Consider the following 13,709-nt stretch of genomic DNA (forward strand, 5'->3'; position numbering starts at 1 on the left):
ACTTCTCTCCCACAGGTGAAGGTGCAGCTGCAGTGTGGGGGGGACCAGAAGGAGGAGCTGGAGATCTTCACAGCCAGGGCCTGCCAGTGTGACATGTGTCGCCTTTCGCGCTACTAGCTCATCCTTTCCCTTCCTCCTTTGCCTTGGTCAGAGGGTTTGAGTTGGAGTATATCTTGTATATCCCAAGCCTCATTCAGGACAATTCCAGCTTCCTTAAGATTCTGTGATTGTCGCCAGTTTCTGCCTCTCTCCTACCTCTGCCTGGCCTCCTAACCAGACTGTCATCACTTCACTCCCCTCTTTGTACCTACCCCTAAATAAAGCAAGCAGTTCTCAAGTTTCTCTCTTTATTAAGTCTACCCCCAGCCAGGGGAAGGGGGAAAGACCATGGTAACTGTGACACCCCCCCACCCCAGGACACGGGGAATCTCTTCTGCCTGTGCCCTCACCCCTCCCCCTGCCCAATAAATAAAAAGGGGACAAGGAAGTACAGGGTGAGGGAGAGGAGGGAAAGAGGATGCCCCAGGCCCAGGACAGTGTCTGTGTTGGGGGTGAGCTGGGGAGAATAAATAGACCATGGATCCCATGGTAGGGTGAGGAAGGACCTCATGCTGGCACGAGGCGGGGCAGGCAAAGGGCTGAGTCCCCTTGTTCTAGGCAGGAGCAGGGTGGGAACCTGCCTGCAGTCTGGAGCCCAGCTTTTCAGGGCAGGTACAGTACCCAGTGGCAGCTTCCTGGTCAAGCCTGCCCTGGTCAAGTCCTGCCACATAGGCCTGAGAGTTCTGTTGCCAGGACCACCATCTCCTCTCCTCCTCTCCCCACAGTGAAAGCTGCCCACAGTGGGCCAGACAGGGTGCCCTCCAAGCCCACTCTGGCAAGGCCAGGGGTAGGTGTGTGTCTCTCTGGGCCCCTGGGTAGGAGAGGGGATGGAGGGGCTGATAGCTCTGGATTTAGCTCCTCCCCTTCTAGGGGATCTCTAGCTCTGACCCCCACTGGTGGCCACCTGGGGTGTAAGCCGTTGGAGGGGTGTCTCTTTGGCCCCTTGGGTCCCCTGTAACCGGCGTAGCCGTAGCTCCTCCAGGCCTTGCCATAGTTCCTGACGCTCCCGGGCCTTCTGCTGCTCCCTGGGGAGAGAGAGTGAGGCAGTTCCCCTGCCCGGGCCCACCCACAGTCCAACCTCCCTCACCACCACCCAAGTATAAACGGACTCTAGGGCAGCCCTGGTGGCGCAGTGGTTTAGCGCCGCCTTCAGCCCGGGGCGTGATCTTGGAGACCTGGATCGAGTCCCACATCAGGCTCCCTGCATGGAGCCTGTTTCTCCCTCTGCCTGTGCCTCTCTCTCTCTCTCTTCTCTCTCTGTCTCTCTCTGTCTCTGTCTCTCATGAATAAATAAATAAAATCCTTTAAAAAATAAAATAAAATAATAAAATAAAATAATAAATAAATAAAATAAAATAAAATAAATAAATAAATAAAATAAAATAAAATAAATAAATAAATAAATAAAATAAAATAAAATAAAATAAAATAAAATAAAATAAAATAGAATAAACGGACTCTATGGGATCCTCCACTTAGGGAAGAGAGCACAGGGAAACTGTCCCCTGACCGCAGTCATGAAGCTGAAGGGGAGGAAGTTCCATACCTGTAAGAAGACTTGGGAGCATGACTGGAGGGTGCAGTGGGGAGCCAGGCATGGATGGCCCAGCAGGAACACAGGGAGAGACTAAACTTCTGATCACACAGGACATGGGCCATCCTCCTAGGCTCCTTCCAACCCCAAGGAGCCAGCTCCTCCCTGCCTTTTCCCCTCTCCCCCCATGCCCAGCCCAACACTCACTGCTGCTTTTCAAGCTTGTAGGAGGCTGTGAGCTCATCAAACAGCTTTCCATTCATCTCCATGAACGTCTTGAGCACATTGTAGATCAGAGACACGATGGTTCTTGGCAAGGTCCAGGGAAGGGTGAGGAAATGGGAACCACTTCAGTTTGGCGCTGCCTCCCTCCCTTGCACTCTGCCTACCCCTGTTCCCCAAAAACACATGCAGCTCTGAACACCACAGGCACTGCTCTCTCCCTGCTCCTTTCCCCTCCCTGATCCTCCCAGGTCTGAACTGCCTGGCCCTGGACCCAGCTTCTGTGGGTTAGGTCAAGGCCTAGGCACTCACTGATTCCAGTGCTCCTTAGAGACTTGGTAGAGGGTCCCAAACACAGCAGGCAGCACAGTGTGGCAGTTGTCCTCGATGAGGCTCAGGATATACTCATTGTTCCAGAAATACAGAGCCCGCTCTGCAACCTGAGGCAGCAAGATGGCAAAGGGAGTGCCTCGTAGGGGCTTCCCTGAATGTGCAAGGCCTGGTATCCACCCCCACCCCTAAACCCAGGGTGCCCTGCCCCCAATCCTCAGGGCTCATCTGACCCACCATAGGAGGCAATGTAGTGAAGAGAAAAGAGCTGGATTTGGAGTCCAATGCTCAGGATTGAATCCTAGTTCCACTACACACTGGACATATGACCTAGGGTGAGGCATTTTAACTTCCCAGCCTCAGTGTTCTCAGCTATAAAATGGGGCTAATAGTAGCTATCTCCCTAGGGCTACTGTAAGAATCAAACAAAGTGTTTAATAAATGTAAATGCCAGAGTCACCATGAGGAAGACCTGACTTCCACCACATTAAGGCCCATAAGAATGGGCAAAAGTCTGCACACATGTATAGGAATATAGCAATTACAGCCAGCCCGAGGAAGTGGAACCAAAGGCTGGGCACTGGAGGGGGACTAATGAAATCAAAAGCCACTAAGAAGAGGGGAGCAGAGATAACAGCTCCTCTGGAGCACATTTCAGTTTACCAAACAGGCTGGCACTACACTCATCACCACCTTGTGAAGAGGTCACTGTGGTCCACTTTACAGACAAGGAAGCTTCTATCAGATTGAAGTGGCAAAGTGATTGCCCAGGGCCCCTCAGCCCATGGGGAGCATGTCTGAGGCCTGACCCTAGGTCTCCTGATCTTAAATCCAGCATCTCCCCCATCAGACCCTGGTGGGTCCAGAGGAGAAACTGAAGGTGAAGAGAGCTGTGTTAGGTGGACTGGTCAGCCCTCCTAGTCCATACCCCAGCTCCCACCCTTCCTTCTTCCCACCCCATACCTGGAAATGGGGGCTGGAAACACAGCGGGCCACCTGCTTAAAGAGGGGCTCCTGGATCTTCACAAACTGGGAGGGCTCAATGACATCAAGAATCTCTTCCATCTCCCCCAGAAACATCACCTGGGGGTAGGGACACAGGAAACAGCTGTTCCCATTTCCCCCCCACACACATTTGACTCCTCTCCAGAAACGGAGCCCTCCTGACCCCCCGCCTCTGGAGGACATCAGAGCCTTTCCTCATACCTCTTTCTGGGTACAGGTTTTTGGCCAGTATTTGAGCAGTCCTCGGATCACCTGTGGGAGTTGAAGTAGAAAAGAGTCAGACCTGAAGGGGTGGGGCCTGCCTTTCCCCCCAGAGGTACTCACATGCTCTGTCAAGGTGGCATCCTTCTCCAGGAACTGCACCACACAGTATGCCAGCTGAGGTGGGGTGGGGGTAGGGGGAGAGGAAGACCAAGGTCAGGAGGGGACCATGACAGGACAGATGTTTGCTCACTTACTGTGTCTCCTCTCTCATTCACTGAACATTTACTGACTGACTACCTAGGATGTACCAGGCACATGCTCTGTGTGCAGGGACACAACCATGTTCTCCCAAGGGGAATATTCAGCAAACTAGACCTTGCAAATTTTACAGAAGTTTCCATAATTGAAATCTACATCACAATCTGTGGGAATATGGAAAGAGAAGAGTTTAATCTTGCCTAGGGCAGGTCAGGAGGGAAAAGGCTGGGAAGGCTTCACAAAGCTGATATCCAAGATCAGCCTTAAAACATCATGGAAATTCTCTAATGTAGATGACGTATATGGAACAGAATTAGCAAAGAGAAAGAAGGTGAGGGAGGATCCTATGAATTCATGACTTAGTGTGGCTTGGAGCAGAGTGTTGGACTGACTGAATGGATGCCCTAACTCTCTCAGGATCTCTTTGCTGTGGCAGGGCCAGGCCTAGGCCTTACCTGGGCATGAAAAACAGACAGTGACTTGACAGAGTGTAGGGGAATCAGGACCCGGACCAGGAACTGCTTGTGCTCAGTCTTCAGGGGCAGTGCAAAGCCATTGATGATGCTGAGAAGGGGACAGAAAAGAGGAGGAGGGCTCAGATGACTGGGCCTCAGTCTTTTCTCCCAGAATCCTGACGCTCCAGCAGAGGCCCAGAGACAGTCACCTTCCTAAGATCTCCAGCAGTTCAGCCACACCATTGAAGTGTTCGAATTCATAGATGAATCTGTGAGAGGAACAGGAGGATGTGGAAAGGCTCAGAACAATGATAGCAGGCCCAGGCTCCTCTCAGCCATCCTGCCTGCCACCCCACCCTGCACAGTAATCCAACTCTCTCCCCACCCAGAGTCTTAGCTCCCTTCCCAAGCCAGGCCCCACTGAGATCCACACCCTCCGCTGAATCACCCTCCTCAGCCTAGGCACTGGTGCTCAAACCTCTCTTCTATGAGGCATTCCAACCTCTTTCTCCCCTAGACCCTAACTCTCATTTTCTGGCCCCCATCCAGTCAGCAGACACCTAGCCTGCAACCTTTGTTCATGCCTCTCAACCAAAAGAATGACAAACATAGTATCTACTCTGCATTACGAACTTCCCAAAATTATCCTGAAAGATATGGCTTATTAGATCCATTATGCAGATGAAGAAATCGAGGCTCAGCAGTTCAATGACACCCGCCCCAAAGTTAATAAGCAGAGGATCTAATGGACTCTGAGATCCTGGAGGACAGGGATCATGTGTCACCTATTTTGTAGCTAACAAGCACAAGAGCTAATGTTTCGGAGTCCCAGCCTTGGTCAAGAAGCTACATACTGTATGCTTTGGAGGCACTGTCTCATTTCACCCTGATGACTGTCCCTGGGTGAATACAGCTATCATTCCCATTCTAGAGATGAGAGAAAATTTGCCCACATTCCCCTAAACATTTGAACCAAACTCAAAAAGGCCAGTGAGCTCCAAAGCCAATCTCAACTATAAGGCCATATGAGCCTCTATGCCCATGGGGCACTGCTGCTCAATACACACCTGCAGGAAGAATCCCTTTATTTGGGTTTTTACGGCCTGGCACATCAAGGGTCAGAAGATTCGATCCCAGGCCCCCAGGACTGACCTAGTTAGTCCCTGCAAACCAGTTCATCTCCCTCAGTCTCCTCATCTAGAAAATGGAAATAAATACCCTTCCCCTGCTGAGCTCATGGGAGCCTCTGGCTCCATCTTCTCCCCTCCAGCTCTCCCCTCCCTCCCCAGGCCTCAGCTGGGCAGGCAGCAGGCACCCACCGGAGAAAGATGTGGCTGCACTGTTTGCGGATGTAGGCCCGGAGCCCCAGGAACTTGCCATAGACCCGGTGCAGGATGGTCTTGAGGTACTCACGCTCCCGGGGGTCCTCACTATCAAATAGCTCCAGGAGCTAGGGGACCCAGGGTCAGGAGGTCAGGGGAGAGAGGCCAAGCCCAGGTCACTTCCATCCTAGCCCAACACCCCTCAGAGAGCTTGCCCCTGTCCCATGGCACCCCCCAGCCTGGGCTCCCCACTTCACCATCAGGACAAACTTTTGATCCACATATCTCTTGGCCACGGAGGGTTGGAAATCTGGACTTTCCAAGAAACGCAGGAAAAACTCATATACCAGCTGGGAGTGGGGACAGACAAAAAGGTGAGTTCAAGAACAGCCTCCTTCTTCCCCTTGCCCTACTGCCCTCCTCCTCCAGTCTAGAGACTCTCTCCCATCTCCTGAAATCCAGCTCCCTGCCTTCCCCAGGCCCCATACCTGCAGATGTGGCCAGGAAGGCTCAAGGTTGGGTTCATCCTCTTCAGGATCAAATTCAGGGTTCTCACTGGGTGGTAGGGTCCGGAAGATATTCACTGAGATCTGAAGAGCAGGAGCAGGGCTCGTTTAGGAAGAGTCCTCAAAGGCAGAAGCCAGGAGGTCCCTTATCCAAAGTTCTAATGAGCCTCAGCACCTGCCCCAGCAAGCAATTCACTCGTCAACAATCACTACCTGAACACATGGAAGCCCTGGGCTGGGGGCTGGGGACCCAGGAGTTAACAGGATACATCTTGCCCTCTACTGGGCACAGTCCAGTAGGGAAGACAAGATGTTAAGTGGTAAGGTCTATCGACATTCTAGTCAGCAAAAAGGAGAGTTCTAGCTTGAGCACAGAGAAACTTCATGGAAGAGGCAGCACCTGAGCCAGACCATTGAACTAAGGGATGTGGGGTAATGCACGCCAGGCCTTGGGAGAGCATAAAACAAAGTGCAGGGTGGGACAGGCCCAGCAGGCACAGAGGTGCCTACTTGGGCCAGATGCAGTGGGGCTGGGGGCAGGAGGAAGAAAGATGCAGGCCTTGAGGCTAAGCCAAAGAGTGTGGGGTTAGTCTTCATGGAAGAAGGGAGCCCTGAGCAGGTCAGTGGGGTTCCATGTCCCCCAATCCTCCCCCAGAGGTCAGGGGCCAGGTGCTTACCATGCGAATGATGTCTGGGTAGACAGGCTCAATGAGGACTCCTCGGGTGCTCCCCACACACTCCACCAGCTCATTGAGTGCTGCCCGCTTCACCTCCTTCCCCTTCAGGTCAGCCACACAGTCCAAAAAGTCAAACATCACCCCACATTGGGCCAGCTTCCGGCTCAACAGCTCATGCAGCTCAGAGGCTGGCACATCTGGGGAGAGGGAAGGGGGCTGAGCCTGTGCCCCGGTGCCAGAGCTCTGGGCATGGGCGTACCCTCCAAATCCATAGAGCAGCCTCCCCGGGCCCCAGGCCCATTGCCCTTGTGTCATCCCCCACTCTCTGCAGAGACCAAATCCTCCATTCCTGCAGGGTAAAGGAGCTGCATCTCTTCTTCCTAACCCAGGCTCAGAGAGCATGATGGCCTGATTGAAAGCAAGGTAAGAGACCCCAGATGCCCGGGCTTTCCACAGGTGCCTGAAACAGCCGTGCCTCCCTCTCAGAGCTGGCACGCTATTCTAAGAGCCAGAAATGGGAAGGAGGTTGGGGGCTGAGGATCTCTTGGGTGCTCTTTGACTCAGCTGGTCGGGGGCCCTGTGGCCCAGGGATGGGGAGACTACATAACAATCCACAGGGAGCCATGCTGAGTACCTGCTCCAGGACCCAGGCAGTGGCCTCCTGGAACCCAGGCTGTGAGCCCCACCCTTGGCCCTAGTCTGCCCCCCAGGGTGGCGCCACTTCCACATGCCCCACCTCCAAGGATGACAGGCCAGTCAGGCCATGCGTCAGCAGAGAGGGCTGGAGGGCTGGGGGGTGGGGGTCATCTCCAGTGCCGGAGTCCCTCATCTGGAAGGGGCCATCTAAACCTTCTAAATGCAACTGCCAGCTGCTGGTCACCACTCACTGCAGCTTTGCTTGCCTTCCCTGGGACACAGGTACCCTGGTAGCCAGCAGCAGGGCTCACCTTTGAGCAGGGGCAGTGGAGTGAGCTCTTGCTGGTTGCTCTGATAGCGGAACTGAGAGGAGCTATGGGAGCGCCGGGGCCGGGCTCTGCGAAGGGAACGGCGGGAGAAGCCATCCACCTTGTCGGGTGGGGGCACAGGCGATAGCCCTGGGGAAGAAGGGCTGGTGGGGGTGCTTGCTGGGGGCAGTTTTGTCTCCATGGTGGCCAGGTGGTGGGTCAAGCCTTCAGAGCCCCAGGGGTTCCCTCTGGGCCTGGAGGATGCCAAATGAGGTGAGGCTGACTAACTTGGGCCCATCCTGGAGGGGGGGGTGCACACAACCACAGTCCGGCCCCCCCCCCAGGGCCTTTGGCAACTGCCCAGGCCTGGGGGGCAGGCAGAGTAGAGAGGAGGATGGCTCAGGTCTCAGGTCCTTCCTGGGGGTCCCGAAGAGTCCAGTTAGGGTTCTCACCCTGGACCTTTTGAAAATGAAGTCAGGGCAGAGAGACCAGCAAAAGAAACAGAGAGAGCCTATCAGTTCTTCCAGGAGAGACTGTGTAGGGCTGCTCAAGTCTAAGTGCTTAAGTCTTCTTTTTCCTCCTACCCGCACCCAGACCCTAAATACAGGCACAGCCCCTTCCCACAGAAGCATGTTCCACCCTTCTCCCAGACTGAAAAGCCCCAGGTTCCAAAACAATCCCTCTTGGAATGGGGCCTATTCCCCAAACCAGCCCCTACCTAGAATGGGGAACCTCGTCCTCATCCCTGGCCCCTAACAGAACGGCCCCCTTCGGCTCCGCTAATCCAAGCTACCAGCGACTTCCCCAAGAATGGGGGGCTCTATCTCCAAGCACCCCTCCCTCCTAAAACCTAGCAACCTCCCCCCACCTCAGCTCCTCCTTCTTGGCTCCCCAAATCTCATCTGCCTCCCGGTGCGGGGGGGACACTCACTTCTCAGAAGCCCCGACTTCCGTCCCCAACCACCGGGGGCTGCGGGTGGGGAAGGGGCGGCTGCCGTTCAGGGCTCTTTCGCAGCGGCTCCGCTCCGGGCGCTGGCGCTGGCGCTGGGTGGCGGCGCTCCTGGGTTCTCTCTCGGCTCCGCGGGCCCCGGAGCATGCCCCCAGGTCAGCCCCAGGTCGGGGTGCGGGTGTCCGGGGCGCCCTAGGCTGCCCGGGCAGCGTGCGGACCTCTCCTCAAGTCTTGGGGCCAGACCGAGCGCGGCGCTGCGCCGCGGGAGCTCCGGCTCTGTGCGCACCGGCACCCGCCGCCCAGCAGCTCAGGATGACATCAAGTCACCTCCCCCCGCCCCCCTCCCCCGGCCCGCACCTCCCCGAGGGCTGGGGGGGCGGAGGCGCTGCGTCAGGAAGTTCCTGGGGCCGCTGGGAGATGTAGTCCCTTCGCCGCTTAAAGGGGGCTGTCAAACCAAAGAGGTAACCCCTGCAGGGGCCTGGGGTCAAAGCTTAAGCAGAGTGGGATGGGGTCCACTGGGGCTAGGCCCCCGCGTTCTAGAAGAGAGACTGCTTGGAAGAGAGGACTCAGGACCCTGCACCAGGAAGATGGGGGTGATGCCAGGACCCTGGCAGGAAAGAAGCTCAATCCTATACCAGGCCAAAGATGTGGTCGGCTTCATCTGTGCCCCAGACATCCCACCCGCAGGGGAATCCCACCCTTACCCCAGAACTGTGGACACTTCAGAACCCATTTGGATACTGGCACGGAATTAGTTAATAGTCTGCAGTGAGCCGGCGCCTGCTGGGAGAGGTGTGGTGCACCCAAGACTGCTGGGAAATGCAGTCCGCCCTCAGGCCTGCAGTCCCCCTCCCATCCTTCGCGGTCTATGGTGACATCATGGTCTGGAGTTTAAAGAGCCAGCTTGGAATGGCAAAGCATCAGAGCAGGAGGTGCTCCCTGGTGGCGCTGCCATTCCACCCCAGGCAAGCTGGCCTCTCTGGACCTCCTTTAGCCCCTCTGGGCCCTCAGATGTGATAGTGGGGTCTCTTGTTCAAAACCTTACTGCAGGGTATCCAAGGTACAGGTGGAATTCCAGGAGTTTGGCATTCTGGACAAAAAGTTCCTGGCCTCCAGTCGTGGGTCTCCTTTATGGGACCCGAGACCTCAACAACGGTTATTTCTCTTAACTCCATCCCCCACACTACACTGTGAAATCTCCACCCAGGACATAGAGGTCAGGGAGGGGTCTAGGGCCATTTTCAGAATCTTCTCACTCTGCCTTACACCTTCGTGACCACTCAGCTATCTTCCCTGCTACAGAGGGAACCTGGGTGCCTCAGTGATGATGCCCACCTACTGTAGCAACAGAAAGCGAAGACCATAATTTAACCAGGCTGGTGTACAGGGCTATACGATTAAACAGCTGGCCAGCAGCCTCCCTGCTCAGAAATCTTCAACATGCCTTGTCCACCTGACCCTTGATGTCCTCATCTGTCAAAGGAAAACCCATAATTTTCTCCTTGCCTACATCCCAGGCTCAGAAGGTGAAGCCCATCCTGCATCCCTGCAGAAAAAGCTGGGAGAAAGCAGGCCCACAGAGCCTTCTACACCCAAGGTGAGGACCCCCAGGCCCAGAGAAGAGAAGTGCTTTGCCCACAGTCACAAAGCTGGGGCCATAGGCCTTCCAGCCTAAGTTAGGAGGGCACCAGCTCCCACCTCTACCCTACACTCCCTAGGGGCTAGTGCCCTGAACTCTGAGTCTGAGGGTCTCCAGGCCAGAATGACTGTGGAGGGTTCATGTTTTACAGAAAGGGTGTGTTCTGTTTGAGGATTTGGGGGCCTGAATGGTGGAAGACATAAAACTTCCTATAAGTGGTATTGGAACTGGGTCTCAAAATAGATACAATGTCACCTGGGGGGTACAGGGTAAAAATTCTTTTTTAAAATCATCATTATTGAGATGTCATTCACTTACTATACAGTTCACCCATTCTGGCATTGTTGTTTGATGAGTACAGAGTTTCGGTTTTGCAAGATGAAAGAAAAAATTCTCGAAATTGGTTGCCCAACAATGTGAATATCCTTAACACTACTGAATTGTACACTTTGAAATGCTTAAGATGGGCAGCCCGGGTGGCTCAGTGGTTTAGCACCACCTTCAGCCCAGGGTGTAATCCTGGAGACCTAGGATCGAGTCCCATGTCAGGCTTCCATATTCCATGCAGGAGCCTGCTTCTCCCTCTGCCTGTGTCACTGCCTCTCTCTGTGTGTGTGTGTCTCTCACAAATAAATAAATAAATAAAATCTTTTATTTATTTATCTATTTATTTTTTTATGACAGTCACAGAGAGAGAGAGAGAGAGGCAGAGACATAGGCAGAGGGAGAAGCAGGCTTCATGCACCTGGAGCCCGATGTGGGATCCGATCCCGGGTCTCCAGGATCGCGCTGCGCCCTGGGCCAAAGGCAGGCGCCAAACCGCTGCGCCACCCAGGGATCCCAAATAAAATCTTTAAAAAAAAAAAAAAAAAGAAAAGAAATGCATAAGATGGTAAAATTTGTTATTTGTATTTTGCCACAATTTAGACAAAATGCAAAACCCAGGCCCTCCACCATGGACCAAGTAAAAAACCACAGCCCCCAGGCCATCTTCCATGATCCCTTCCACACCTATCCAGATGCCACTGAAGGAATTCCCAGAGGAACTTCTGGGAGGGCTATCTCTGGGAAAGGGACAGCCCCTGCCCCCTCAGGACCCTTGAGGCCTACAGCCCCTGGTTTGCCTGATTAGTTTCTACCTAATCTAATAAGGAGAGGCCCCCAAGGAACTCCACAAAGCCTGACCCTCCCCCTTTTCTCTCTTTGGAATGGAACCATAGCCTGAGCCTTCATACCAGAAATACCCCTGTGGGGCCCCCACACCACCTTCCCTCCCAAGAGTATACCGTCTTCTTTCCTCTGTATTTTTATTCTTCCATTCAGCTCCTGCTCCAAGGCTCCGGGCCAGGTTGTGGAGTGACTACGTCTTTGGAATTGGTCTTTGGTGGATCCCATGGTGCATTGAGGGACGCAGTGACACTTTTGTGCTCCCGAGTCCTATTTATTCCTCTACTGTGATGCAGACACAGTGGTATGTCACAGATATGAGTACAGCCTCACTGGAGGGAAGCTGACCCAAGAAGCAGCTACCCCAGATTGGGGGCCTGGATATTGGGAATGGCTCTGTATTCCCAACTTTTATGCATAATGCACCCTGTTTTCACAGCAGGGGAATGACTGCGTCTCTTAGTCTGGACATCAGGACAACTTTTCCTAGACTCCAGAATACACTCTTCCATTCCTACTGCCTTTGGGAGAAGTGATGCTTGTTCGTTCACTTGCTCCCTAGGCTCTTGGACACACAGCCTCAGTTTTCCTGTCCTGTAAAATGGGGATGTTGGTAGTACCTCCCTCCAAAGGTGTGGTGAAGTAATATGCCTATAAAGTGACAAGCCGGGATCCCTGGGTGGCGCAGCGGTTTGGCGCCTGCCTTTGGCCCAGGGCGCGATCCTGGAGACCTGGGATCGAATCCCACGTCGGGCTCCCGGTGCATGGAGCCTGCTTCTCCCTCTGCCTATGTCTCTGCCTCTCTCTATTTCTCTCTCTGTGACTATCATAAATAAATAAAAATTAAAAATAAATAAATAAATAAATAAATAAATAAATAAATAAAGTGACAAGCCTATGGCCCAGGACATCACACAGGCTCAATTCATGGTGTCTATCACTTTAATAAACATGTGATGAACACAACACTGCCCCTGGCCTGTCATGGGGAGAAGCTGATCTCTCAGTTCATTCCACGGGTATTTTCCTATTAGCCTGCCTCCTTTTAGGGAAACTTCCTTCCCAGTGCTTCACGAAATTCTTTGAGGCTGTTCCTTAGCGCCCTCCAGGTAAAGAAGTGTACCACCTACTAACCCAACCCTAGGTTACAGGGGATGGCTCCCAGAGGAACAGTGACTTGCCTGAGGCCACAGAAGACAGGAATCCAGGTTCCTGCCCCTCAGGCCAGGATGGTTGCCCTTGCTTCAGACTGGCTTTTGGCAGTAGACTGCAGTAGAGGCCACCTCCTTAGTAAGGCTAAAATAGGATTATTTTACCTTTACCTGTGGGTATCCTTTAAGTCACCCATGATGCAAGAGGGCTTGGGTGACCAACCCCGTTGAGCAGGAGTTAGCAAACTTTCTGTAAATAGCCAGAAAATAATTATTTTTTTTATTTATGATAGTCACACAGAGAGGCAGAGACACAGGCAGAGGGAGAAGCAGGCCCCATGCACCAGGAGCCCGATGTGGGATTCAATCCCGGGTCTCCAGGATCGCGCCCTGGGCCAAAGGCAGGCGCCAAACCGCTGCGCCACCCAGGGATCCCCAGAAGGTAATTATTTGAAGCTTTGCAGTCTCTCTCTTCCCCTGCCAAGTGCTCAATTCTGCTACTGTAACACGAAAGCAGCCCAAGACAGTACTCAATTGACTGTGGCTGTGTTCCACCAAAACTTTATCGATACTCACATGTGAATTTCATAACATTTTGTGTCAGGAAGTCTTATTCTTTTGATTTTTTTTTAAAAAAAACTACTTTAATTTTTTTAAAGGTATTTATTTATTTATTTGTGATAGTCACAGAGAGAGAGAGGCAGAGACACAGGCAGAGGGAGAAGCAGGCCCCATGCACCGGGAGCCCGACGTGGGATTCGATCCCGGGACTCCAGGATCGCGCCCTGGGCCAAAGGCAGGTGCCAAACCGCTGCGCCATCCAGGGATCCCAAAAAACTACTTTAAAATGTAAAAAAAAAGTTGTACAAAAGTAACAGACCCCTGCATAAGGGATTTGGAATCCATTCGTTATTAATTTTAGGTTAGAGATAAGAAAAACTTTTTTATTTTTTATTTTTTATTTTTTTTTTTCAGAGAGAAGCTGGAGGGCTGACCAAATGCAGGGAGAAAGGGTGGGGTGGGGTGGGTAAATCTCCTGATCAGCACTTCCAGGTGAGGGATGGTGAAAAAAAGACTTCCCTGGTGATGGACTTACCGCAACCGTGATAAATTTGTTTTCTTACTTGTAAGATGTTTTTCTTAACTGTAAAATCGCCACCTTAGAGGGTTATGAGAACCGAATGAGATAAAAGATGGTAAAGTGTCTCGCAAAATGCAAATGCTTACTCACTTAATTGTTTCTACGA

At 52.9% G+C, this 13,709-nt stretch overlaps 2 protein-coding genes across 24 annotated transcripts in view; one reads left to right on the forward strand and one right to left on the reverse strand.

Moving 5' to 3' along the window:
- GPHA2 (glycoprotein hormone subunit alpha 2) overlaps positions 1–337 on the forward strand; it is a 32,813-nt gene extending 32,476 nt beyond the window's left edge. For all 23 annotated transcript variants that reach the window (XM_049096959.1, XM_049096964.1, XM_025445962.2 and 20 more), the window contains one exon: positions 16–337. In XM_049096959.1, the coding sequence (XP_048952916.1) occupies positions 16–117 (102 nt within the window). In that variant the 3' untranslated portion in view covers positions 118–337. The remainder of the gene's footprint in view (positions 1–15) is intronic.
- Positions 331–8,833, reverse strand: PPP2R5B (protein phosphatase 2 regulatory subunit B'beta). The gene is made up of 14 exons (XM_025445958.3): positions 8,488–8,833; positions 7,560–8,015; positions 6,613–6,809; positions 5,918–6,019; positions 5,687–5,779; positions 5,427–5,557; positions 4,317–4,376; positions 4,108–4,216; positions 3,515–3,568; positions 3,392–3,442; positions 3,149–3,268; positions 2,168–2,295; positions 1,841–1,942; positions 331–1,124 (listed from the first exon to the last, which is right to left on the reverse strand). The coding sequence occupies exons 2-14, from the start codon at positions 7,756–7,758 to the stop codon at positions 977–979; spliced, it is 1,494 nt and encodes a 497-aa protein (XP_025301743.1). The 5' UTR covers positions 7,759–8,015; positions 8,488–8,833; the 3' UTR covers positions 331–976.
- Positions 8,834–13,709: the final 4,876 nt, after the last annotated feature.

Source organism: Canis lupus, chromosome 18, assembly GCF_003254725.2.
Source record: "Canis lupus dingo isolate Sandy chromosome 18, ASM325472v2, whole genome shotgun sequence".
In the NCBI taxonomy this organism is placed as follows: Eukaryota; Metazoa; Chordata; class Mammalia; order Carnivora; family Canidae; genus Canis; species Canis lupus.